Source organism: Saimiri boliviensis, chromosome 1 (assembly GCF_048565385.1).
Source record: "Saimiri boliviensis isolate mSaiBol1 chromosome 1, mSaiBol1.pri, whole genome shotgun sequence".
Classification (NCBI taxonomy): Eukaryota; Metazoa; Chordata; class Mammalia; order Primates; family Cebidae; genus Saimiri; species Saimiri boliviensis.
In genome coordinates, this window is record NC_133449.1 from 228,641,405 (window position 1) to 228,667,397 (window position 25,993).

At 43.1% G+C, this 25,993-nt stretch overlaps 1 protein-coding gene across 5 annotated transcripts; it reads left to right on the forward strand.

Moving 5' to 3' along the window:
* Positions 1 to 7,180: 7,180 nt before the first annotated feature.
* ANKRD34B (ankyrin repeat domain 34B) lies at positions 7,181 to 22,340 on the forward strand. 5 transcript variants are annotated; one of them, XM_074384303.1, is made up of 5 exons: positions 7,181 to 7,404; positions 8,417 to 8,564; positions 10,126 to 10,211; positions 13,220 to 13,300; positions 19,134 to 22,340. In XM_074384303.1, the coding sequence occupies exon 5, from the start codon at positions 19,161 to 19,163 to the stop codon at positions 20,700 to 20,702; it is 1,542 nt and encodes a 513-aa protein (XP_074240404.1). In that variant the 5' UTR covers positions 7,181 to 7,404; positions 8,417 to 8,564; positions 10,126 to 10,211; positions 13,220 to 13,300; positions 19,134 to 19,160; the 3' UTR covers positions 20,703 to 22,340. The 5 variants fall into 5 exon arrangements, with proteins under 5 accessions (XP_074240404.1, XP_074240409.1, XP_074240410.1 ...); XM_074384308.1 differs by having other exon boundaries at positions 10,129 to 10,211; XM_074384309.1 differs by having other exon boundaries at positions 8,417 to 8,560.
* Positions 22,341 to 25,993: the final 3,653 nt, after the last annotated feature.

Sequence of the window (25,993 nt, forward strand, 5' to 3'; positions counted from 1 at the left end):
GCCCAAAAGAAACCTTATAGCAATTAGCAGCTACTCCCAACTTTCCCCAAACCCTCCTCCCTCCTAAGCAACCACTAATCTACTTTTAGTTTACAGATTTGCCTATCCTGGACAGTTCATATAAATTGGATAATGTGGTTGTGTGTGTTCTTTTGTGACTGGTTTATTACACTTAACATAATGTTTTTCTTTTCTTTCTTTCTTTCTTTTTTTTTTTTTTTGAGGCAAATTTCACTCTTGTCACTCAGACTAGAGTGCAGTGGCGTGATCTTGGCTCACTGAAACCTCTGCCTCTGGGCTCAAGTGATTCTCCTGCCTCAGCCTCCTGAGTAGCTGGGATTACAGGTGCCCACCGTCATGTCTGGCTAATTTTTGTATTTTTAGTAGAGATACGGTTTTGCCATGTTGGCCAGGTTGGTCTCAAACTCCTGACCTCAGGTAATCTGCCCACCTCGGCCTCCCAAACTGCTGGGATTGCAGGCGTGAACCACCATGTTTGACCTTAACAAAATGTTTTTCAAGGTTCACCTTTGTTGTAGTATGTATTACTTTATTTCTTTTTGTTGCCAAGCAATATCCCATTGTCTTAATATATCACATTTCATTTGTTCATTCATCAGCTGATGGACATTTAGGTTTCCTTTTTTGGGCTATGAGCATTAATGTGCCATTTTGTGTGTGTACATATAGTTTCATTTATTTGGGGTACAGCTAGGAGCAGAACCTCTGAGTAATATGGTAACTCTCTGTTTAAACCTTTGAGGAATTGCCAAAGTATTTTCCAAAGCACCTGCATCATTTTACTTTCCCACCAGCAATATGTGAGTGTGTTAATTTCTCCACATGCTCATCAACATATGTTATTGTCTGTCTTTTTCATTATGGCCATCCATCTTAGTGGGTGTGAAGTGATATCTCTTTGTAGTTTTGACTCGCCTTTCCCTAAATGACTTATCATGAACATCTGTTTTTGTTTTTTTGGAGACAAGGTCTGGCTCTATCACCCAGGCTGGAGTGCAGTGGCGTGATCTCAGCTCACTGCAACCTCTGCCTCCTGGGCTCAAGCAATCCTCCCACCTCAGCCTCCTGAGTAGTTGGGACTACAGGTGCACACCACACCTGACTAATTTTTGTATTTTTTGTAGAGACGGGATTTTGCTGTGTTTCCCAGGCTGGTATCAAACTTCTGACCTCAAGTGATCTGCCTGCCTCGGCCTCCCAACGTGCTGGGATTACAGGCGTGAGCCACTGAGCCCAGTTGAGCATCTTTTCTTACGCTTGTTGACCATTTATATATCTTCCCTGGAGAAATGTCTACTCAGATCCTTTGCCTGTTTGTATTGGATTATTTGTCTTTTTAGTAGGTTGTAAAAATATTTTCAAAAAAATTTTCAAAAAAATATTTTAACACAAGCCCTTTATCAGATATAAGATTTGTAAAAATCTTCTCCCATTCTGTTGTGTTTCCATTTCCTTCTTGGTGTCCTTTGAAGCACAAAAGTTTTTAATTTTTATTTAGCCCAAGTATCTATTTTTTATGTTATTGCTTTTACTTTGGGTGTTATATCTAGGAAACTATTGCCTAATCCATGGGCAAGAAGATTGTTGCCTATGCTATCTTTTAGGAGTTTTACAGTTTTATCTCTTACATTAAGGTCTTTAGTCCTTTTGAGTTAATTTTTGTATATGGAATGAGGTGGAGGTTTAAATTCTTCTGCATGTGGATATTCAGTTGTCCCAACCCCATTTTTTGAAAAGACTGTTGTTTCTCCCATTGAATTGTCTGAGCACCTATGTTGAAAATCTGTTGACTACAAATGTGAGGGCGTATGTCTGAAGCCCGCATTCTATTCTATTGGTCTATCTTTCTGTCATCATGCCAGTATCACACTGTCTTGATTAACATGGTTTTGTAAGTTTTGATATCAGTAAGTGTGAGTCCCCCAAGAAGCCAGCTGGGATTTTGATAAGAATTGTACTGTATCTGTACATCAATGTGGGGGAGTATTGCCATCTTAATAACACTAAATCTTCTGATCCTTGAATATGGGATGTCTTTCCATTTATTTAGGTCTTCTATAATATCTTTGAGCAACGTTTTTGTTTCAAAATATGTTTTGTCCTTCTTTTGTTAAATTTCTTCCAAAGTGTATTCTTTTGGATGCTATTGTAAATAAAATTGTTTTTATAGTTACATTTTGTATATATATATATATATATATATATATATATATATATATATGTATGTATAGTATATTGACCTTGTGTTTTGCAACCTTGCTGAACTCATTTATTAGTTCTAATTGTATATAGAATCTTAGGATTTTCTGAACACATGATCATGTCTTCTGCAAGTAGATGTAGTTTTATTTTTTTCTTTCCAATCTGAATCCTTTTTATTTCATCTTCTTACCTAATTGCCCTGGCAGTACAAAGTTGAATAGAAATAGTGAGAGTAGAAACCCCTATCTCATTCCTAATCTTAGGGAGAAAGCTTTTAGTCTTTCACCATTAAGTATGATGCCCACCTTGGGAAAAACAGAGTTTTAATCAATTCTTAATTTAGTTGTCTTTTTATCCCTAGTTCTAAGATAACAATGCTACCAATTTCTGAGCATTTTAGGGCTTCTGGATTGTTAGTTGGATGATTTTAAGCTGTCTCCACTACAAGCTTAGAATTCTGTTTTCTTTAAAAATATATATTAATTAAATGATGATAACTGTGATACTGATAACCATGGAACTTTTTAAAAAGTATAACTTAAGGGGTGCAAGTGCAGTTCTGTTACATGGAAAGACCAGGTAGTGGTGAAGTATAAGCTTTAGTGTAACTATTACCCAAAAAATATCTATTGCACCCACTGAGTAATTTATCAGTCCTCACCCCTCTCCCATATCCCCACACTCTTCTAAGTCTTCAAAGTCTATTATACTACACTCTACGCCCATTTCCTCACATTACTTAGCTCAACCATCAGATTTTTAATTCAAGATGTCAGACTAACCACACATTTCTCTGTCTGGGTGAGGGATGAGAAATTACTCAATGGGTACAATGTACATTTTTTGGGTAATGGTTACACTAAAGGCTGGATCTAAGTTAAATTGTTAGTAAATGAATTGTAAAATAGTATAAACCATAATTGTGAAGAGAACCAGGGTGATGTCATCAGTAGAACAGAGTTTTCACCTGATTTCTGGAAGACAGAAAGTAGATGGAAAGGTTTCTGATGAAGATGTTCATCAAACACATTGCATCTATTTTTTTTTTTTTTCTTAGAGATGGAGTCTCACTTTGTTGCCCAGGCTGGAATACAGTGGCGCAGTCTCAGCTCATTTCAACCTCTGCCTCCAGGATTCAAGCAATTCTCCTGCCTCAGCCTCCCAAGTAGTTGGGATTAAAGGCACATGCCACCACATCCAGCTATTTTTTTTTTTTAAATAGAGATGGGGTTTCACCATGTTGGCCAGGCTGGTCTCGAACTCTGATCCCAGAAGATCCACCCGCTTTGGCCTCCCAAAATGCTGGGATTACAGGCATGAGCCACCATGCCTGGTCCAAGCATCTACTTTTACTTGTTTCTAAAATATATATTTTTAATGGTATAAAACCATGAGGAGAGGGGTCCCACATTCCAGAGAATCCTACTCACAAAATAGGATGTGTCTGATTTGGTTTGAATGGCTGGGGTCAGTTCTGCATTCTCAGTTTCCATGACCTCAGGTCTTAGTGAATCTACACTCCAGGGAGGTGGAGCAGAACCAAGGACAGTGGGAAGGGCTGGGAGGCTCCTTCTGTTCCTGCTTCCTCTCCAGGGGCTTCTCAGGTGAATCATGGAGCCTCCTGGAGCCCTGGCAGTCTCTTTGCTAAAATGAGGATAAAAACATCTGTCCTCTCTCCTTCAAAGGTGTGGTTGCTGGACTAAACTGACACCAGAAGTAGGTGTAATCTAGAAATTCTCATTCTCATACTTCGAGTGTTAAAGTCATCTTCCTTTAACATTCAAATTACAGTGATGGCATGGACTGGCCTGCCCAGATTAACAGGACCTGGGCTTTGTAGTCCAACCCAGCCCTCCCCTTAACTCTCCTGCTGTGGAAGTCAGTTCTCATCATTCCGCCATTGTGGCATGTGATGGGACACGGTCCACTGACCACAGGGCTTTTCCCACAGTGTTAAATGTGATGTGTTCACCACTGTTTAACTGCCGTTACCAACTGCCACAAAGGAGGGTCTGCCTTCTCTAACTTTCACTCAGCATGGGTGCCCCGGGTACAAATCATGCAGTGGCAGTAGGGTGGTGGTGGCTAGAAGCGGTGTTCCAGCATCAGCTCCCTGCGCTCCTGCCGACCGGTTCTGGCAGAGAATCCTGATCAACAGTAAAAATCCTACAGGTAAATTGTATCTGGGCTTTCATTGTCCTCTTTAACTCAGTCCAGCCTCCATCCATGCAACGTGTTCCAATATCCTGCTGATAGGTGTGGTGGGTTGAGTAATGAGCCACCATAGAATTTAATGTCCCAGTCCCTAGAATCTATGAATATGTTACCCTACAGGCCACAGTAATTTTTCAGCTGTGATTAAATGAAGGATTTTGAGATGGAAGATCATCCTAGATTATCCAAGTGGGCTCAGTGTCATTATAAAGGTCCTCAAGAGTGAGACAGGAGAGTCAGAGGGAGAGAAGGAAGCAGAGGGAGAGAGGACATGTGACAACAGAAGCACAGCAGTGGTGGGGGGGGGGTTCAGGGAGAGGGGAGAGAGAGAGAGAAAAAGAGAGAGACAGATATTTGAAGGTGGAGGAAGGGGCCACCAGCCAAGGAATGCAGATGACTTCTAAAAGCTAGAAAGGGCCAGGAAACAGATTGTTCCCTGGAATCCCCAGAAGTAATGCAGTCTTGCTGATACTCTGGTTTTAGCCACATAAAACTCAATTTGGACTTCTGACCTCCCAAACCATGACAGAATAAAACTGTTGTTTGCAGCCACTAAGTTCATGGTGATTTGTTTGTGGTAACAAGCAACAATAGAAAACTAATAAAGTAGGAGTGAAAACTGGATCATCTGCTTTCAAAAGCTGTTTGGTGGCATCTCCAGAACCTGAACATATGCCTACATCATGACTCACAATTCCACTCCTAGGTATGTACCCGACAGAAATATGTATATATGGTCACCAAAAGACATCTATTTTAATGTTTATAGCAGCATTATTTGTAATGTCGCAAACCTGAGAATTACCCAAATGTCTATCAGTAGTAAAATGAATAAGTAGTTGAGGCACTGTCACACAATAGAATACCCTACAGCAAAAAGAGTAAACAGACTACGGCCACACACAGTGTGCATCTCTTAAACATACCACTGAGTGAAAGATGCCAATCAACAGAGTGATTCAATCACTATAAAGCGCAAAAACAGACAAAAGTACTCTATACTGTTTAAAACCACCACTCCCTCCAACAAGAGCTCCAAAGAGGGAGTGTTCTGGGGGAAATGGTGATGTTCTGCTTCTTGCTCTGGATGATGCATAGTTTGTGCAAAATCATTAGACTTGTGAAATATGCATCTTTTTTTGAGATGAAGTCTGGCTCTGTGGCCCAGGCTGGAGCGCAGTGGCACTATCTTGGCTCACTGCAACTGCCGCCTCCTGGGTTCAAGTGATTCTCCTGCCTAAGCCTCTCCAGAAGCTGGGATTACATGCGTGCACCACAATGTCTGGCTAATTTTTGTATTTTTGTGGAGATGGGGTTTCACCGTGTTAGCCAGGCTGGTCGCAAACTCCTGACTTCGAAGTAACCCACCTGCCTCGGCCTCCCAAAGTGCTGGGATCACAGGTGCGAGTGCAGCACTCGGCTGAAATATGCATCTTTTAATAGGTACACTGTACATCGATGAGATTTTTTAAGAGAAGGGTTGGAGGTGGTAAGGGGGAGGATCCCCGTGCTTTCATGCAAATTTGCCCAGTCCTCCCTGGTAACCTCCAAACAAACGGTTGTAGGCAAAGGGCAACCCAGATCTAGGATTCCAACTCCCTAGAGACCAACACTGGGGTAAAGCGCCCTGTGCACTTGCTTTGCATATGTTTACTAAAGCGTCCTGATTTCAGAGAGGTCTTTTCTTTAGTAAAGGAAGCCTGCCCAGACATAAATCTACTTTTCCCCTTTGAGGACTCAAAACTATAAACAAAGTTTGGTTGACTTTATCAGAATAACAAAAATAGTGATGGTCTTTTTTCCACGAGACCCTCCAAGATAAATGAAGAGCTGAAAACGTTGCTTCTGGCCGGGCATTGTGGCTCATGCCTGTAATCCCAGCACTTCAGGAGGCTGAGGTGGGCAGATCACTTTAGGTCAGGAGTTCGAGACCAGCCTGGACAACATGGTGAAACCCCGACTCTACTAAAAATACAAAAATTAGCCGGGCATGGTGGTGCACACCTGTAATCCCTGCTACTCCGGAGGCTGAGGCATGAGAATTGGTTGAAGGTGAGGATAGGGTGGAGGTTGCAGTGAGCCAAGATCCTGCCATTGCACTCCAGCCTGGGCGACAGAGCGAGATTCCGTCTAAATAAATAAATAAATAAATAATTGCGAAAAACTAGAAAACAACAACAAGAACAAAAAGTTGCTTCTATTTCATTTCGTTTTCATCTCTCAGTGGAGTTTGACATATGAAATGCATTTTGCGAAATTTTGTTAGTATGTTCTATTCATGTTTTAATAATAGTATAACAACGTTATAAATTCCTAAAGACATAGCAAGAACGGTTGTTCCCACTAACACCTCAACCTGAAGTGAGGCTTTGGCTACCTGAAGTGGTACAGGGACATGGATGGGTGGAAGGATGAGTGGGGACTGACAGATGCATGGACCAGCGGGGGGATGTGAGCTGAGGGGAGGAACACAGGCTGGAGGAGCCAAAAGCTATGATGTAGGGGCGCGTGCTCCCATCGGTGGGGAGACCCTGCTGCCGCTGTTGGCCAAGTCGCCTTGGCCAAAGCGCGGTGGCCGAAGCGGGGGGCGGGGGTGGGACTTACGGGGACAGAAGGCGGAGCTTCGAAGAGCATCTGGCCCCCGGGGTCCAGAGTGGCCCTGCCGCCCTCACCTGCAGCTGCACCGGGAACCGACGCGTCACCCCCAGCGGAAGCGCCGCGCTGCCCGGGTGTCTGGCGAGGTGCGCGCTCCGGGTGCCAGCTCCAGCGCTCGCGGCAGTCGCCCGCCTCTTTCCGCCGAGCAGGGCGGGGACGGGGTGGCCATCTACCCAGATCTGCGATTCGAGCCGCCGAGGTGCCGAAGACCACAGCTCAGCTCGGACGGCGCCCTAGGACCATCAAACGGAGGGTCGGGCAGTCCCAGAGGGAGGCTGCAAGCGCGGCCGCCAACTCGACAGCGCGTCCCAGGTCAGTGCGAGGCGCCGTCCCCGCCGGCTGCACTTGGGAAACTTTGGCTGGCAGTGGCGGCTGAAGAGAGGGGAACAGCTGGGGCGCAGCCCGGGACCCGGCGGCCGCACGGCCTCGGTGCGCCCCCCCAGGTGCGACGCAGGCCCCTGAAGCCCGCACCTCCCGCGCACCCTGACACTGCAGTGCCCCGAGCGGGGTGCGAGACCCAGGGCTAGCCGAGGGCCGCCGGGCTGCAGAGGCCTCCCGAGAGACTGCCCCGCCACCCCGGGGCGCGCTCCACGCGAGCTCACCCTCGCCGCGCCTCCTGCGGTCCCCGCTGGTTTTCGATTCCAGTTTTGTGGCCGCTGGGGCTTGGACCCCGGGGGATGCGGGTTCCGCCTCCTTCTCAGCCTCGCTGAGCGGCGGGAACCGGCGAGGGCTGCCCGGCCTCGGGGTGTCGAGGAGGATGCGGGGCGGGGGCCTGGCGGGCGCAGGTCGGCGCAGCAGCGGGAGCGGCGCGCTCTGGGCCTCCGGAGCGCGCGGGTCAAAGGGTCTGACTTGGGCGCGTCTCCGCAGGTGCCTCGGCCGCTGGGCAGCAGGAGGTGCCGGGTGGGTGCAGGGGGCGGGCTGGTTACTGCGGAGCGGTTTGCAGCCTCTTTCTCGGGAAGCAGGAGCCGCACAGGGGCGGGCAGCCGGTCCCCACGCCTCCCAGGTGCGCACAGCTTTGGCACCAGGATGCCGGACCCCCTTAGCGGAGAGGCGGGTGCGGAGTTGTGCCTGCTCCGGGATGGGGGCCGTGGCTGAGCCCCTCAGACGCGCCATTTCCCAAGGGAGGGCCGTGTCCTGCGGACAGGCGGGCGGTGCAGGGACCGCTCTGCAGCGGCTGTGGGCAGAACACGTTTTCATGGATGGCGATCGCCTTAGCCCGCCAGCTGCCTGCCCTGGCTCAGAGATGCGACGAAACGCGCACCCCGCCCCGATCGGTGCCCTGTCGCGGTCGCCCCAGTCACCTTCCTTTGCCCTTCTCCGACAGCGCCTTGAGCTCGCTTTGTCCTGCTCTCAGGAAAAACCTAAGAAACGAGCCTGGTTCCTGGGGTCGGCGGGGACCGTGGAGACGCTGCCAGCATCCTCAACAGCTTGGAAATCCCATCACCTTGATTCCCTGAGACTTGGAAGAGTAGGTTGGTTCTCGTTCTCTCTCTCTCTCTCTCTCTCTCTCTCTCTCTCTCTCTCTCTCTCTCTCTCTTTCGTATGTCGTATGTCTCTGTGTGTTGGGGGGAGGTGAATCAGTAGCAGCGGTAGGGGCGTATATGCCACCAAAGGCCTAGGGGACAGCCGAAGTAACTAGGAGAACACAGCAGCCCTTTGGAGGTATGTGTGGGAAACATAGCAAACCGTCTCCTTGGGCAGTTTCTAAATATTTCTTGCAAGTCAGTACCAGGGAAGAATCTTTTTCTGGCCAGTCATTCCATTTTCCAGGACGACCTCAGATACATCTTTTATTATGGCTCTGCCCCTTTCCTTGGGTGGGGAGGAGACACACATTTGCTTGTGGCAGGCAGGCTTGCCTTATTCCAAGTGGAGCTGGCCTCCCTCCTGGCCTTCGGCTGCCCTCTAGGGCTCCAGGCTTTTTCAAACCTGTCTAGGAAAGGCAGGGCGGCAAACCTTCAGCTCCTGGCCCTTTCTACTAATTCAAGTTTGTCCTCTTCTCTGGGGCCTGTGAGCTCCCTGCACCCCCTCTAGGCTGTGGCAGCCATCTCTGCCTTTCACTCCTGCAGGGGAGCTGAGCATCTCGCCACTTGGAAGTAATGATGGAGACAGCCCTGTGTGAATCCGAGGCAGGGGTCCATAGCAAACAGAAGTGGCCTGGAATGAGGAATGAAGAGTGTGCCTCAGATCTTCTCCATGTGTGCATTAGAAGCACCTTCCATGGAATATCTGGGAGTGGAGCTGGAATTTTATTTTTAACAGGGTCTCCATGTGACTCTTATGCCCACAAAGGAAGAAGAACCCACTGGTGTAGGGAACTTGGCCCTACCAGGATTCCTGTATGCAGCACCTGTATTTGGTGATGCATGTTTATAAATGGACATTTATTGAATAAAGTAGCAAGTGTGTTCAGATCTTTTAAAATCCTCATAATCATCCCCTGTAAAGTAGATATTATCCCCATTTTAGGGGTGGGGAAACTAAGGCTAAGAAGAATGACTTCCCAGAGGTTGGTAACTTGGAGAGAGCCAGAGCCCAGGCCCCTGATACACACCCTGCTGCCTCATCTGAGCAGTCCCGAATTCCCTTTGGGGCAGCACATAGGCAGGGACTGGGGCAAGGGTGATGGGCTGAATTTTGAGTTCAAACCCATTTGTTAAGCTCTCCCTCACCATGGTCAGATGATGAACTTTAACTTCTAGCAAGCAGGTGAGTAAGATGATTGACTTTGGGAGAATGCCTTCATCTTTCCTTTCTCAGCCTCCTCGTCTGCACCAAGTTAGCGCCAAGGCCCTTCCAACCCCAGCAGTCCTTGCATGGCCTACTCGGCCCTGCAGGCAGACACACGCACGGTTGCTGTGCATAGAATCTCCAGACACTTTACAAACTCATAATCAGTGAGCTATGACTAACTGAGCAAACATTGTAGGGATTTCTTAATAAGGAATTTAAAAACTAGATTCCAAATGGGAAAGATGCACGTAACAAGTTATTGGTGTTTATGTAACACTGAATAGCTTTGATTTCCTTCAGTAGGAACTGACAGCCAGCTGACAGAAAACTCATCCAGGGAGAGAAGACACAAAAGTGAAGTATGAAATTTTGAATAATGTTTTCAGGTAATTTCTATTTCCATTTAGAGTGGGTGTCTGGAAGGGTGAATGCAGTTATGGTTTGAATTGCTTTCATGTAGCGACAGATATTTTTAATAGGGCTCATCTCTCTAAGATGCAATGCTTCTTACTTCCTTTTCCTGGCTTCCAGTCCCCTTGTAGCCATGCAGGGAGCTGGGGACTTCACCATTTGACCTGCACATGCTCACTGAATCCCCCTGTTTTCAGCAAGCTGCCTCTAAGTCTGGAGCCTTTCTGATCAACTTAGAAAGTAAATCTTTGTTTTCTTGCCTAGGAAAGTGGTTGTCTGCTCCTTGGGATCCGATAAAACACACGGACGGGGGTCCAGTTGTTCTGTCTACAGACTTATTCAACCATCCTCTTGTTTTAAGCCCTGTTGCTCATTGCCATTTGCTCTGGCACTTGGGATCTCTAAGTCCTAAACATCACATGTCCTGTGGGTAAGCAGCTCCCTTCCCCTCAGGGCCGCCTCCCTGGGTCTGTGTCTTGCAGCCCCCTCTGCTATGCTAAGGCCATTTTCCACTCCATCAACCCCCCATTTCCAGAGTTTGTTTGAAATTGCTCATCTAATGGTATCTCTCCTCCAATTTTCTTTGTTCTTAAAAATATACATATTTGGCTGTGCAGAGTGGCTCACACCTGTAATTCCTGCATTTTGGGCGGCTGAGGTGGGCAGTTCACGAGGTCAACAGACGGAGATCACCCTGGCCAACATGGTGAAACTCCGTCTCTACTAAAAATACAAAAAATTAGCTGGGCATGGTGGCGTGTGCCTTTATGACTCGGGAGGCTGAGGCAGGAGAATCGCTTGAACCTGGGAGCTGGAGGTTGCTGTGAGCTGAGATTGCACCACTGCACTCCAGCCTGGTGACAAAGTGAGACTCTCTCTCAAAAAAAAAGTATTTAACTCAGGAGGCTAAGTCAGGAGAATCACTTGAACCCGGGAGGCAGAGGCTGCAGTGAGCCGAGATTGTGCCACTGCACTCCAGCCTGGGCGACAGAGCCAGATTCTGTCTCAAAAAGCAATATATTCTGTCTCAAAAAACATATATATATTTTAAAAATCTTTTTAAAACAACTCAATGATTATAATTTTGGTGGTATCTTGGGCATAGAGAGAGGAACTAAAGGAGCATCATAAATATGCCATGATGAGTTGCAAGTGATATTAAAGACGTTGTAATTTTTAAATGAAAAGCAGCTTATCCAGCCTTTTAATAATTAATATCTTGTAATAATGTTGAGATGACAGTGTTTGGAAATTGTAAGGAAAATGCACTTAAGGAGTATGTTCTTTCCATGTTTCACTTATTAGATTCCACTGATATTTATAAAACGAGATGAAGCACTGCATCCTAGAAATATGAGATCCTTAAAAAAATTTCCAACATTTCATCTGCTATTTTAAATAGGCTGTGGATTGGAGACATGATAAATATTTTTAAAAGCTAATTATGAGATAAACATTTTAAAAAGAGGAATGCAGTGACTGTGAAGACACAACAGGAAAGTCTTTTTTCTAGACATTGTCTGATTTCATTACCACATCCCCGTGGAATGAAGGTTCTATGATTGTCATTTCACGCATGAGGAGCTCAAGACTCCTAGAGGCTGAGAGACTTGATCAGGGCACGCAGCCAATGAGTAGGAGAGTCATGACTGACACCTGTCTGATGCCTGAACTTTCAGCAGTCGAACTATTATCTATATGGAAGGTGCAACTAAGTTTGGGGATTGCTTATAGTCTAGGCATAACAAAGAGATCGATTGGATGTTAATATGCTATCAACACTCAGGATCCAGTCAGGATGCTTCAAGGAGGAAAGAACGTTCTAGGCAAGAGAAGGTCTTCATCAAAAGTAGAGTTCAACTCTATGAAAAGGAAATAAGTCAGATGTAATTATCAGTGTTTTTGATGTACAACTGGAGAAGGCAAGATAAAAGAACCCCAGAAAAGGATGAAGGCCTAAAGAGAAGGGGATTCTTCCATTCAGGTACTGATTACAGAAAGAACCTGAACATGGATTACACATTTGGAGAATAAAGTATCTGACATCTTTTTCCTGACAAGTATGTTTAGACAGTGTCAAAATTGCTCTACTAAACGTTAAAAAGTGAGCACACAAGTGGCTTTAAAAGTCTTTATAATGAGGAAAGAGTCAACCTCATGGGGTTGGTTTTGCTAGACACTCCCCAGTCCTCAGGGGAGAGGGTCTGCCTCTGTCCACATTGTGGGTGCATTAGGCAGCGAGCTGGTGCCACTGCTCAACTTCTCTGGGACCCTGGAGCCCACAGCACCCTCTTTTTCCACAAGACTGTGATGGATGGGATCACTGTCCTCTTTAGGCATGGCAGTCACCAGCATAGTGCCAGCTCCTCTTCTTCTCTCAGAACCTCCTGACACCAACCTTGGTGAAAGAAATCTGTGACAGCGAGTGCTCAGGTTTAGTGTAGTGGAGAAAGGCCTTTACTTGAGGGTGACTGAAAAGTAGAAAGTCTTGGCTGGGCATGGTAGTTCACGCCTATAACTCCAACACTTTGGGAGGCTGAGGCAGGAGGATCATTTGAGGCTGGGAGTTCAAGACCAGCCTGGACAATATAGCGAGACCCCACGCCAAAAAATAAAATAAACATTTTTAAAAAATTGTAAGTAAAATATCTTCCCCAAAAGATTCTGCTAAAATTTTAAAAAATAAAAACAAGATTGACCTAAATACTAGAAACTATACGAGAGTATAATATTGAAATCAGGTATCTGGCAACTTATTCTCATTTGAATATCTATTTCTCAGATGCTACTTTTGGTCAAAGAATTTTTTTAATGACTGATACTGTATAGCTCCTTGAAATGCAATTACTAAGTAGTTTCTATATTTGATATTATATCCTGGCTCATTTCTCTAAATTTCTATGCTCTATTAAGCCCATTTATACATAAAAATGTTTTTAAAATGATTCTTTTGTGATCACTGTCCCATGTGAGTTCTTTTCAGACGCTTTGCATCCAGAATAGACCTCTGAATTGGGACCCAAGCTGTCAACGGATCCCAAATTCCTAAGTTCCTGACTTGCAGGTACGTCTGGCTCCAAGATAGCTTTTACAGAGTATGTCACAGGGAACATAAAATCAAAGCATTCACTTTCATTGCATTTATGTGCATATATATTGAGTAGTTCTCTGCTTTGCATCAGGAATGGTACTGAAGTGGAGATGAACACTATGTCCTTTTGAATACTGCCTTTTGGGAGCTTAGTCAGTTGAAATTCCAGTTGAAAGTCAAGGCACAAATGCCATCGATAATATCATGAGAACTGAAATAGTCTTGTAGAAAGTAAGACCTAATAGGACTCTTTGGAATTTTTAATAATGAAATGTATCTTACATATATGCTATGCTCTTTTCTGCACAAATGTTCTATTTTACAGTAAGTAAATAAGAGTGATACACAGAGGAGTATGTGAAATGTGTAGTGTTTCAACAAGAAGAATAAAACGGACACTTTCCTATGCACCACCCAGACTGGGAAACAGAACATCACCTGAACCTCTGGCTGCTCTGTGTTCCTCCCAAATGGCATTTTTCTCCTAATCCCTACCAAGGAGTAGCTTTCTGTTGACTTTTGTATTCATCATTCCCTTTGCTTTTTAAAAAGAAATTTTCAGGTTTCCCCTTATACTTGATCCCTAAGTAAAATAATTGTTTATTTTTAAAAAAATTGTATCAGGTACAAAATTAGATGAATAAAGAAAGGACAAGATTGTCAGCATATGGCAAAAGCTTCCAGGAGAGGATAAGCCAGACAGATCCTGGGTCTTAGTCTGGCTCAGTCTCTGAGCCTTTACAAGAGCCCCTTCAGGCAAGGTCATGAGTCCTGGGAGGCATGGTGTCGCCCTTACAGTGCTTCTGGCAGAGCTACAGAGTAGACCAGGAACTGGATATACAAAGGGACAGACCATTGAGTCTTTCTCCTCCTAAGTCCACCTGGACTTATTCCCAGGCAGTCAAAGCAAACACCTGAGTGGAGCTGGAGTGCCATTGGCTGCCTCCGAAAGCAGGACACAGAGGAGAGAGCACAGGTGTGGCTGGGACCAAGCAAGTAGGGAAAAGAACTGAGAGCAGGCTCACCGGGGCATCTGGTCTTCAGTTAACAAGATGGCAAAATGGCAGGGTGGCCTCAGAGGGGATGTCTAGGCACAAGAACTTTCCTGGCATCTCCCTTCACCATTTTCCTGAAAATTCTTCATGTCTTTCTTCCATGATGATCTCCAGTCTCTGGTATCTTATGTTTTCTTTTTTTATGGTTCTACCATGTCATCTTTGTAGATTCCATCCTCTGGTAAATTCTTCAGAGTATGTTGCAGTTCTTCCTTGATGATTTGCTTAATATAGAATTCTAAGCTAAGAATCGTTTTCCTTCAGATTTTAAAAGACTTTCCTTCATTGTCTGTGCTAATTCTTGACTCTTAAATAGAGTTATCCCCACCCCTCAAACTCTTAGCCCATCCCTGACCCCAAGATTTTGGAATCTTAGTTGTCTTTGTTCTAGAAATTTACTAGAAATTTGATTATGTGCCACAGTCAGAGTCTGTTTTGTTAGTTTGTTTTTAAATTTTCATTGTACTATGCTCTCCTTTGGGCCATTTCAATTTGGCAACTCATGACCCTCAAGTCTAGAAACTTTTCTTGATCTTACAGATGATTTCTTCTTCTACTTGCCTCTTCTTCCTACCCCCACATTTTCTCTTGTTGAAACTTCTATTATTTGGATGTTGGAGTTCCTGATCTAGTCTTCTATCTTTCTCTTTTCCTTTCTTTTCTTTTTGCTTGATTATGTTAGAGATTTTATCAGTGTTATCATCCTACCCTTCTATTGAGTTTTACAGGTTGGTATCATGTTTTTACCTTAAGAGAGCTCATTTTTATGATCTCTGAATTTTCTTTTTCATAGAATCTTATTCATGTTTCATGGTTACAACTGTAAGAGTTAAAGAAAGAGGAAAGAAACATGAAATGTGGCTGGCAGTTAAAGACAGGTTTACTATAGATCAAATCTGAGAGGTGCTCCTGGCCCATTTTGGTCAGGAACACTTTCTCTTACAGACTAGAAGTATATGTTAGTTTTAGGGTGAGGGGGCTTATCCAAACCTTGGAACATCTATGTGTGTGGAGAAGTTTTTGGCAGGGTTGGAATCTCTCTGGGACGAGGGGAGGATATCTTGGGGTAGACATCTTTCCGACCAGAGTGGGGGTTTATCTTGGGGCTAGCATGTCTCTGGTTGGGGAGGAGTTGGAATGTTGCTGGGTGGAGATGTTATTTGTGGTTTATGGTCATACTGACCTTAGCCATGCCTTTGGATTTAGGTGGTTTTATATGAAGGTGAACTTTAGAATGAGGGGTTTGTCCAAGATGGCAATTCTCCTGCTCTGTCAACATCTTCTTATACTTTGAGGGTAATGAGTTTTTGAGATTTTCATTTTTCTAATTAACATGTTTCTTCCAAGTTGCTTTTTTCTTTCTTTCTTTCTTTCTTTTTTTTTTTTTTTTTTGAGATGGAGTTTCACTCTTGTTACCCAGGCTGGAGTGCAATGGTGCGGTCTCAGCTCACCACAACCTCCACCTTCTGGGTTCAGGCAATTCTCCTGCCTCAGCCTCCTGAGTAGCTGGGATTACAGGCACGCGCCACCATGCCCAGCTAATTTTTTGTATTTTTAGTAGAGACGGGGTTTCACCATGTTGACCAGGATGGTCTCGATCTCTTGACCTCGTGATCCACCCACCTTGGCCTCCCATAGTGCTGGGATTACAGGCTTGAGCCACCGTGCCCGGCCTGCTTTTTTCTTTCTTTTTTTTTTTTTTTCCTGAGACAGAGTCCCTCTCTGTTGCCCAGGCTAGAGTGCAGTGGTGTGATCTCAGCTCACTACAACCTCTGCCTCCCAGGTTCAAGCAATCCTCCTGCCCCAGCCTCCTGAGTAGCTGGGACTACAGGTGTGTGCCACCACACCCTAATAATTGTTTGTATTTTTAGTAGAGATGGGGTTTCACCATCTTGGCCAGGCTGGTCTTAAACTCCTGACTTCGTGATCCACCTGCCTTGGTCTCCCAAAGTGCTGGGATTACAGGCGTGGACCACGGTGCCCAGCCCCAAGTTGCTTTTTTCAACTTGTTCTAGTCTCTATCTTTAATGTAAGAGGAATTTTTGTTTTTAAATTCTTCTTGTGGCTGCTGCTGATTAAAGGGTTGGGATTAAAAGCTGATGAGAGGCCTTAAGCACACAGATTGAGGCTTGTGACCCGTAAGCTTCACTGTTGTTTGACCTGGGTAGCATGTCAGATTCTTGAGAGAAGGCTATAGCAATTTTTCCCTGAGGGGTGAAGATATGGCTGCCAGCAAGCCGAGCTGGGGAAGTAGGCTGTGGGATCCTTCAGCAGTGGTCAGTAAGCAATCACTTATTCTCCTTTTTCTTGCTTGCAAAGAACAAGAAGACTGGTGCCTCCCAGTCCAAAGATACTCCGTTTCATCATTTCCTGAAAATAAACCTCTAGACATCCTGTAGGGCAGGAGGGGCAGCCTTCCATATCCTAGTGACTGGGAGTTGGAGGAAAGACCTAAGGCTGTATTTCTCAAACTTCCCTGTGCTACAAATCGCCTGGGGATCTTGTGAAAATGTAGGCTCTGATTCAGTAGCTCTGGGGTGGAGTCTGAGCTTCCGCGTATCGAATGAGATTTCTGGTGGTGATGCCAGGGTAGGATCACACTTCAGGTAGCAAAAGGACCTAGGAATCTAACTGCTTATCTAACAGATTTTCACCTGTTCCTCCTTATTTTAGCTGTATTCTTCACGCATATGCCAGAGCGCGCGCGCACACGCACGCGCGCACACACACACACACACACACACGCTGAGTCAGTTACTACTGGCTCACTGCTTTCCGGCTTCCAAAATATTGTTGCTGCCATCTTCTCATCCCTCTAAGAGTTTATGTCTTTGAAAAAATTCTTTGGTTTTAAGGCGTTTCAGGAAGAAGCAAAATTAGATGATGTGTGTTCTGCCATATTAACCCTAACTCTAACCATCTGCTAAAACATTATCCTAAAGTTTGGTTGTAACCAAGTAAGTGAAGTCTGTTTCCTGATAAATAACTGCTACTTTAGACCTCTAGGTCTTTGCAAAAGCAGTGTTATCTACTTCTCCCTTCCTCCTTTGTCTGCCTGCCAGATTCTTACACAGTTTTTAGGATCCAACTCAGTGGCTGGCTTCTGTGAAGCCTTCTTTGATCCCCAGGCTGTTAAAGCTTCTGTGCGCTCCTGACTCTGTAACCAGCTGCTTATACAGTATCTCTTCCAAAAGACTGTGAGCTCCTCAGGATAGGGCTTGTGTCTTTGTAGCTCAGTGCCCAGCACATATGAGGAGCCTGTAGATGTTTAACAATAGAATTTCTGCCTACATGCTTACTTTTCTCTTTTTTTCTTCACTTTTTCTGCTGTCTTCATCTCTTCTTTCTTTTGGCTGTTGTTAGATTTGTCATCTATTCTTTTATCAAATAGAAATCCATTTTCCATAATTTTAATTTTAAAAGTAAATAAAATAAACAATAGTTTTCACTTTCCAAAAACTATTGAATCAGTGAAACAGATTTAAATATTATATATGCATTCATCTGATATCCCCCCTCCCCAACTCTAAGGACTGTTAAAAGACAGAAGTTTTATTAGCCCTAGATGAAGACATAATTCTTATCACTTAATGGAATTATCTGGTGAAGGAGTTTGAATCTAAAATATTTAAATAAGTTTAACATAAATATTGTTTAGTTTCAATAATAAAAATGAAAATGTTTACAAAGTCTTCATGGCCCCTTTCAGGTTTCTTGCCTATAAAACTCCTTTTTCAGAGCAGAGATACTGTTGTCAAAATTTAACCATATAGTTCTTTCTAACCCCATTATCTGGTCGATATATACTTTAAATAATAGAATCAAGAAAGTTACATAATCACATGCTCACCATTCCAGTCTCAGTGTGAATTTCAAATATTATGTCAGTTATTTTAACATGTTGTAGCCCAAACAATATTTCATCCTTCAAAAAAAACCCATAAAAATGTCCCTCAAATTGAAAATCTAGCTATCACTTGCATTATTTAATTGAAGAGCATGTTTAAGTAATGTAATACTAAAGCTTTTACATTGAGCTACCACAAACATGTTATGTTTTAACGGATCCAGTTGCAATGACACAGAATTTTGGCTCTATGGCTTAAATTTACTTTTTTTAAATTTACACTTTTATTAATTAATTTTTTTATAGACAAGATCTCACTCTTTCACCTAGGCTGAGTGCAGGTGGCAAGATCATATTTCACTGTAACCTCAAACTCCTGGGCTCAAGTGACCCTCCTGCCTCAGTCTCCTGAGTAGCCGAAACTACAGGCCACACCACCCTGCCCAGCTAATTTTAAAATTTATTTTTGGTAGAGACAGACTCTCACTACACATTGCCCAGGCTGGTCTCAAATTCCTGGCCTCAAGTAATCCTCCTGCTTCAACCTCCCAAAGTGCTAAGATTATAGATGTGAGCCACAGTACTTATCTAAATTTGCTTTTTAATATTATTAATTTAAAAAAATATTTTCCACAGGTAGAAAATAAGTGGATTATTGTTTAATTAACGTGGGACTTTGGAAAGTGCTATGTTGGTGTTATAAATATCAATGAAGATTTTGAAAATAAATTTTAATTTGTAATTTCATAAAGGTCATTACAATTCAAAAATTTATTTTGCAATTCACTATTTAGCATAATCCCATTTAGGTCGCGTACATATTTTAGAAATTAATTCTCACAAAATGAATATAAATTGGGATGTGGATTCTGGCTAATCTTTTGGTCTTTACTGTCTTTGATAGCTAGGTATTGATTTCTAACTTCTGAAGATGGATGAAGGTATGGAAATTTCAAATGAAGGAAATTCCTTGATCAAAGCAGTCCATCAGAGCCGGCTTCGTCTCACAAGACTTTTGCTAGAAGGCGGTGCCTACATTAATGAGAGCAATGACCGTGGGGAAACCCCTTTAATGATCGCTTGTAAGACCAAACATGTCGATCACCAGAGTGTCAGCAAAGCCAAAATGGTGAAATACCTGTTAGAGAACAACGCCGATCCCAACATACAGGACAAATCTGGGAAAACGGCTCTGATGCATGCTTGCTTAGAAAAAGCTGGCCCTGAAGTTGTTTCCTTGCTCCTCAAGAGTGGGGCTGACCTCAGCTTGCAAGACCATTCTAGTTACTCAGCTCTTGTTTATGCTATAAATTCAGAAGATACAGAGACAATGAAAGTTCTACTTAGTGCTTGCAAGGCTAAAGGGAAAGAGGTCATCATCATCACAACAGCCAAGTCACCCTGTGGGAAGCATACGACTAAACAGTACTTAAATGTGCCTCCTATGGATATAGACGGGTGTCATTCCCCAGCCACCTGCACTACTCCTTCAGAAATAGACATCAAAACTGCCTCATCGCCACTTTCAGATTCTTCTGAATCAGAGCTGATGCTTTTTGGCTTTAAAGATCTTGAGCTCGCTGGAAGCAGTGATGATACCTGGGACCCAGGTTCCCCTGTGAGGAAACCTGCTATGGCCCCTAAGGGGCCCAAGCTCCCCCAGGCTCCACCCTGGATCAAGAGTCCCCCATCATTTATGTACCAGAACAGAGTGGCTTCATTGCAAGAGGAGCTCCAGGATATTACACCAGAGGAAGAATTATCCTATAAAACCAATGGGCTGGCACTTTCCAAGCGGTTCATCACTAGGCACCAAAGCATTGATGTCAAAGACACTGCACATTTGCTAAGAGCCTTTGATCCGGCCAGCTCAAGGAAGATGTCATATGAGGAAATAAACTATCAATCTTATCTTTCAGAAGGAAATCAGCAATGCATTGACGTCCCCGTTGACCAGGACCCAGATTCTAACCAGACAATATTTGCTTCCACCTTAAGAAGTATAGTTCAAAAATTAAACTTGGGGGCGAATCACTACAGCTCTGATTCCCAGCTCTCAGCTGGCCTTACCCCTCCCGCTTTAGAAGATGGCAAAGCACTTACAGGAAAGAAAAAGATCCTCTTGCCATCTCCTTCCCAATTGTCAGAGTCCAAAGAATTGGAGAATATCCCCCCAGGCATCCTGAGCAAGAGAAATCACGCAATTTTAGAAAGGCGAGGTTCAGGAGCTTTCCCTTTGGATCACAGTGTTACCCAAACCAGACCAGGGTTTCTCCCACCCTTAAATGTGAATTCTCACCCTCCCATCTCAGACACCAATGTCAACAACAAGATTTGCAGCCTTCTTTCTTGTGGTCAAAAAATGCTTATGCCAACAGTTCCTGTTTTCCCTAAAGAATTCAAAAGTAAGAAAATGTTGTTAAGGAGACAATCATTGCAAACCGAACAAATTAAGCAATTAGTCAACTTTTAGGAGATGGGTACAAAACACATTTTCTTCAAATGTTTGTATCAGAGAAACAAAGAACTAGAGAATAAATCTTAAGTGTTCATTCTTTTAAATCTCATAATTGGTTAGTCCACAATGGCTAGACAGATTAAAATGTAATGGATTTGTACTAGGCATCATGAACAGAAAAAATAATATATAGTTTCTGCTAAGGGAATTCTCTCAAACAAAAGGAAAGCTATTTTTCTCAATGCTTCTAATATTTAACAATCTCCATGTAGGCTAAATTTGTCATTTAAAAAAAAATCAGCAAAGAAAGAAGGCCACATATGTTGGGGTAATTTTTTAAAAAATTCGGATTGGCTAAATATTTTATTAGGAAACAGTTTTCAAGTCAATAATTGTTTAACATTTTATGTTAATAGATGAGATTGCAATTTTTTTTATGATCTTCAAACCATAAAAGAAAACACTGACAGCTATTAAATGTTCTAAGGTCAATAAACTCAAGCTACAAAGAAAGAATGAACTAATTCCTTTAAAATGTTAACTGAAGGTAGGTAAAACTCTAATTAAAAATATAAAAGGTTAAACACTGTATTAGAATGAGCAACTAAAATATTCGTGATGTCAGTTTAATCGGTGTCTAACTGGCAAGTGAGTTTTACAACCTACATATTCTATGCTGAGTCTTCTTGTCTGTGTACTGTGTTTTGCTTTGCGGAATTGTTCTTTCTTCATATCTTTTAATTCCTGTTATTAGTTTTGGAAGCCTATGCATAGGTTTCCAACAACAAGATGATATAAAAGCTAAAAAGCATTTCTCTTTACTTATATCAAATTATTCTTCTCTTTAAAAAATAATCAAATTTTTAAAAAGTTCATCATGGATAGAAACTAAGCACTTGCTGTCTTTTAAAAAGAAACACTGATGATTAGATTAGGTTAACTAAAATTAAGAGCAGCAGCAGAAACTTAATCACAAAATGTACTAAATATTTGGGCAATATTAAAAAACACCTTATTTCTGATATGTAGTTATTAGACATTTATATAATAAGGATAACTTATTTATTGTAACATTCCAATCATCTAGTATTTCAGGACCTGTGAATAACTTCTAATAAATTAATGAATACCATATTAGTATTATAAAATATTATAAAGTAATAATTATATGATCTGTATAACTTCAAAGTATGATGTTTAAACAAAGAATCCTTATTTCAATCTAGCAGTTTAGCAGCAAAGAATAAATCAGACTACACAAAACCTAAGTGGATTAATTTGATGATTGTCATATAAAACTTTCTTTGCCTTCTGAGTAGAGGTGATCCTACAATTGGCATGATGCTTTTCTTGGTAATTTGATATAAGCAAGTTGTAATGTACATAGTAATTATTTAATTACTGTGGCTTTTATTTAAAAAAGTAATTAGATGTTTTTCCATTTCATGTTTTGAACAATATTAATATTAATTACACTAGATATTTTTGATTCAGAACTTAGAATTGTACCTAATATTTATAGGTAGCTAAATGCTTTCTGCAAGTTTAATATTGAGAAAAGTACTTGACTTCAATTTGTAAGGATACAATTTGGAAGGATATGTAAAGAGATTAGTTCATAAACAAAATGGTATCAATAAAGATTTAAAATATCATTTTGGTTACTGATTTTTATTTATCTTAAATACTAATGATATTTCAATATAATTTCAAGAGAAATTTTGCCACATGCTACTTTGAATAAATAGAAAACTAAGAAAGAATAACTTTTGTTGCTATTCTGAAACCAACATGAAAAAGGTATTTAACAGCATTACATTAAAAAAATGTTTTTTGGCCAGGCACAGTGGCTCACACCTATAATCCCAGCACTTTGGGAGGCTGAGGTGGGAGGATCACTCAAGGTCAGGAGTTCCAGAACAGACTGGGCAACATGGTGAAACCCTGTCTCTACTGAAATTATAAAAAATTAGATCGGGTGCAGTGGCTCATGCCTGTAATCCCAGCACTTTGGGAGGCTGAGGCAGGTGGATCATGAGGTCAGGAGTTTGAGACAAACCTGGCCAATATGGTAAAACCTGTCTCTACCAAAAATACAAAAATTAGCTGGGCAAGGTGGTGTGCACCTATAATCCTGGGTACTCAAGAGTCTGAAGCAGGAGAATTGCTTGAACCCAGGAGGGGGAGGTTGCAGTGACCCGAGATCACACCACTGGACTCCAGCCCGGGTGACAGAGCAAGACTGTCTAAAAAAAAAAAAAACGAAACTTTTTTTTTGGCCATATTTAGAAGAATTTTAAACCTGCTAACAATCCTAAGAACACTTACTGCGTTTGGTTCTGGTTGTAAAGTCATCCAGTAGAATGTTCACTCTATTAAGTAAAATATATCATTGTGATCCTAATGGTGGGTTCTATCGATGTTTGCAACAGCAATTAGGCATGTATATAGGTACATATTTTTAAATGCATTTTTTGTTATATTTTAACTTCATTTAAGAATATGATTTAACTTATGGGTATAATGACATTTCATTTATTCATTTTATAGGTACCATTCTTAGTTACTCGGGACTAGGATTTCCAATGAGTACAACTAATGCTGAATCATGGCAGGAGTCCTTTTGTGGAGGACATAGGGCAACCCCAGTTACTGAGACAGGTGTCGACAGTGCCCATTCAAGTGGTGCCCAGGGAAGGGGTGAACAACTGCCTGGCATATTCTTGGCTGGAGACACACCTATCAGGCATCTAGTACTTGAACCCTATAAATGTTCAAATACAACCACTCTTATTCTGATTAATCACCATGTAGTCTTTTAATAATTTGATTCCCACACTGCTTGCTTAAAGGAGAGAATAAGCTTGTTAGGCTGCTAAGTGTAATCGTCATATTGAATTTTTGTATTTCCTAAGGCTTTGACATCCTGAGACCTTGCTGACACTGGAGGGACAGCCCCTCCCAGGATTAACTAATTCCTAGAGATAGAAAACAGCTCACCCCAGGAGCATGCCTTCCACATGCAAACCAACCAATCCAGAGCCCATTCCCCAAACACCTCCATTATCAGGCACTGGTAGGGCTCTCATACTGTGGGTCACCATCCCTCATCCTAATCACCCCAGGGCCGGGAACCAGACAGCTAGAGACGACTCCCACACCCCAGAGCCCACTGAAGTTATTCAAACCAGCCAACTGGAAACCTGCTTACCGTGCCTTGCCCATTCCTTCCCACTGAAACCACGACAAAGGCCCTTGCCCACCCTTACCCCTTGCTCCTTCTGCCTCCCAGCCAACCCAGGTGCTTTCCCATGTGGTGCTGCATAGTGCGCCCCCACAACCCTCGCCACCAGCCCCATTTCCTCATGAGAACTGAGTGTAACAAACTCTTTTTCACTATCAGTTTGTTCTCTCTCTCTCTTTTTTTTTTGAGACAGTCTCACTCTGATGCCCAGGTTGGAGTGCAGTGGTGTGATCTAGCCTACTGCAACCTCTGCCTCCTGGGTTAAAGAGATTCTCCTGCCTCAGCCTCCTGAGTAGCTGGGACTACAAGTGTGAGGCACCACACCTGGCTAATTTTTGTATTTTTAGTAGAGATAGGGTTTCACCATGCTGGCCAGGCTGGTTTTGAACTCCTGTGATCCACCCATCTGAGCCTCCCAAAGTTTTGGGATTAGGGGCACAAGCCACTGCACCCAGCCAGTATCAGTTGTCTCTTGATCTGCTGGCCTTACCATACCTGAATAATAATTAAGCCTACTGTGTTAGGCTATTTTCACTCTGCTGATAAAGACATACCTGAGACTGGGCAATTTACAAAGAAAGAGGTTTAATAGGACTCACAGTTCCGCATGGCTGGGGAGCCCGCACAATCATGGTGGAAGGCAAGACATGGATGGTGGCAGGCAAAGGGAGAGCCTGTGCAGAGAAACTCCCACTTTTAAAACCATCAGATCTCCTGAGACCCATTCACTATCACGAGAACAGCACTGGGAAAGACCCACCCTCATAATTCAGTAATCTTTCACTGGGTCCCTCCCACAACACTTGGGAATTTTGGGAGCTACGAGATGAGATTTGGGTGGGGACACAGAGCCAAACCATATCACCTCCATTTTAAAACACGAAGACATAGTGCAATTGAAGATGATATTCTTAGCACACTAATATTTGAGCTTATATAGTCTTATGCCAATATTCCTCAGATCCTATTTCTAAGTCTCCAGGAGGGCCAGACTGTGACCGTCACAAACCCACCAGATTTATTTGTGCTGCCCACTGGCCTCCTCAAGGTGACATCTTTGTGTACCTTTGAATGTCTACCATTCTTTTTTTTTTTTTGAGATGGAGTCTTGCTCTGTCACCCAGGCTGGAGTGCAGTGGCGAGATCTCGGCTTACTGCAACCTCCACCTCCCTGGTTCCAGAGATTCTCCTGCCTTAGCCTCCTGAGTAGCTGGGACTATAGATGTGCACCACCATGCCTGGCTAATTTTTGTATATATATATTTTTAAGTAGAGACAGGGTTTTACCATGTTGGCCAGGCTGGTCTTGAACTCCTGGCCTCAAGTAATCTTCCTGCCTTGGCCTCCCAAAGTGCTGGGATTACAGGTGTGAGCCACCTCACCCAGGCTGAACGTTTACCTTTTTTTTTTTTTTTTTTTTTTTCTGATAGAGTCTTCCACTGTCACTCAGGCTGCAGTGAAATGGTGCAATCTTGGCTCATTGCAACCTCCACCTCCTGAGTTCAAGTAATTCTCCTGCTTCAGCTTCCTGAGTTGTTGGGATTACAGGCACCTATCATCACACCCGGCTAATTTTTGTATTTTTAGTAGAGACTGGGTTTTGCCATGTGCCATGTTATCAGGCTGGTCTCAAACTCCTGACCTCAGGTAATCATTCTTAAAGAGAAGGCCAGGAAAGGAAAAACTAGGAAGAACAGCTTACACGACAAATAGCAAAAACAATTCAAAATAATGTCGATTAGTTGGAACAATGAAATCAAAACCCAAAACCTAAGCCTCCTAGTTCCTCAGTGTGGTCGATCCAGATATCCACCTTAAGTAACTGCTTTCTGGTGACTTCCCTATGGAACAGCTAGATGCAGCCTGCTTAATGGTCCCACTGGCCCTCACACCCCACATGGATTGTTCATATATGCCATAGCAGCCACCTCTTAGTCACTGTGTGACCTCCTAGAACCTGTGCCTGCTTACCTTACACCCACCAATTAAAACTCCCCTTGGGAAACCTGTTTGGACAACAGCCTGGACCCAATAAAGCCACTGGCCTGCAGGTCTCTTCCTA

Coding starts and splice junctions, on each gene's coding strand:
- ANKRD34B (XM_074384303.1), top strand. CDS start 19,161: ATGGATGAAGGTATGGAAATTTCAAATGAAGGAAATTCCTTGATCAAA.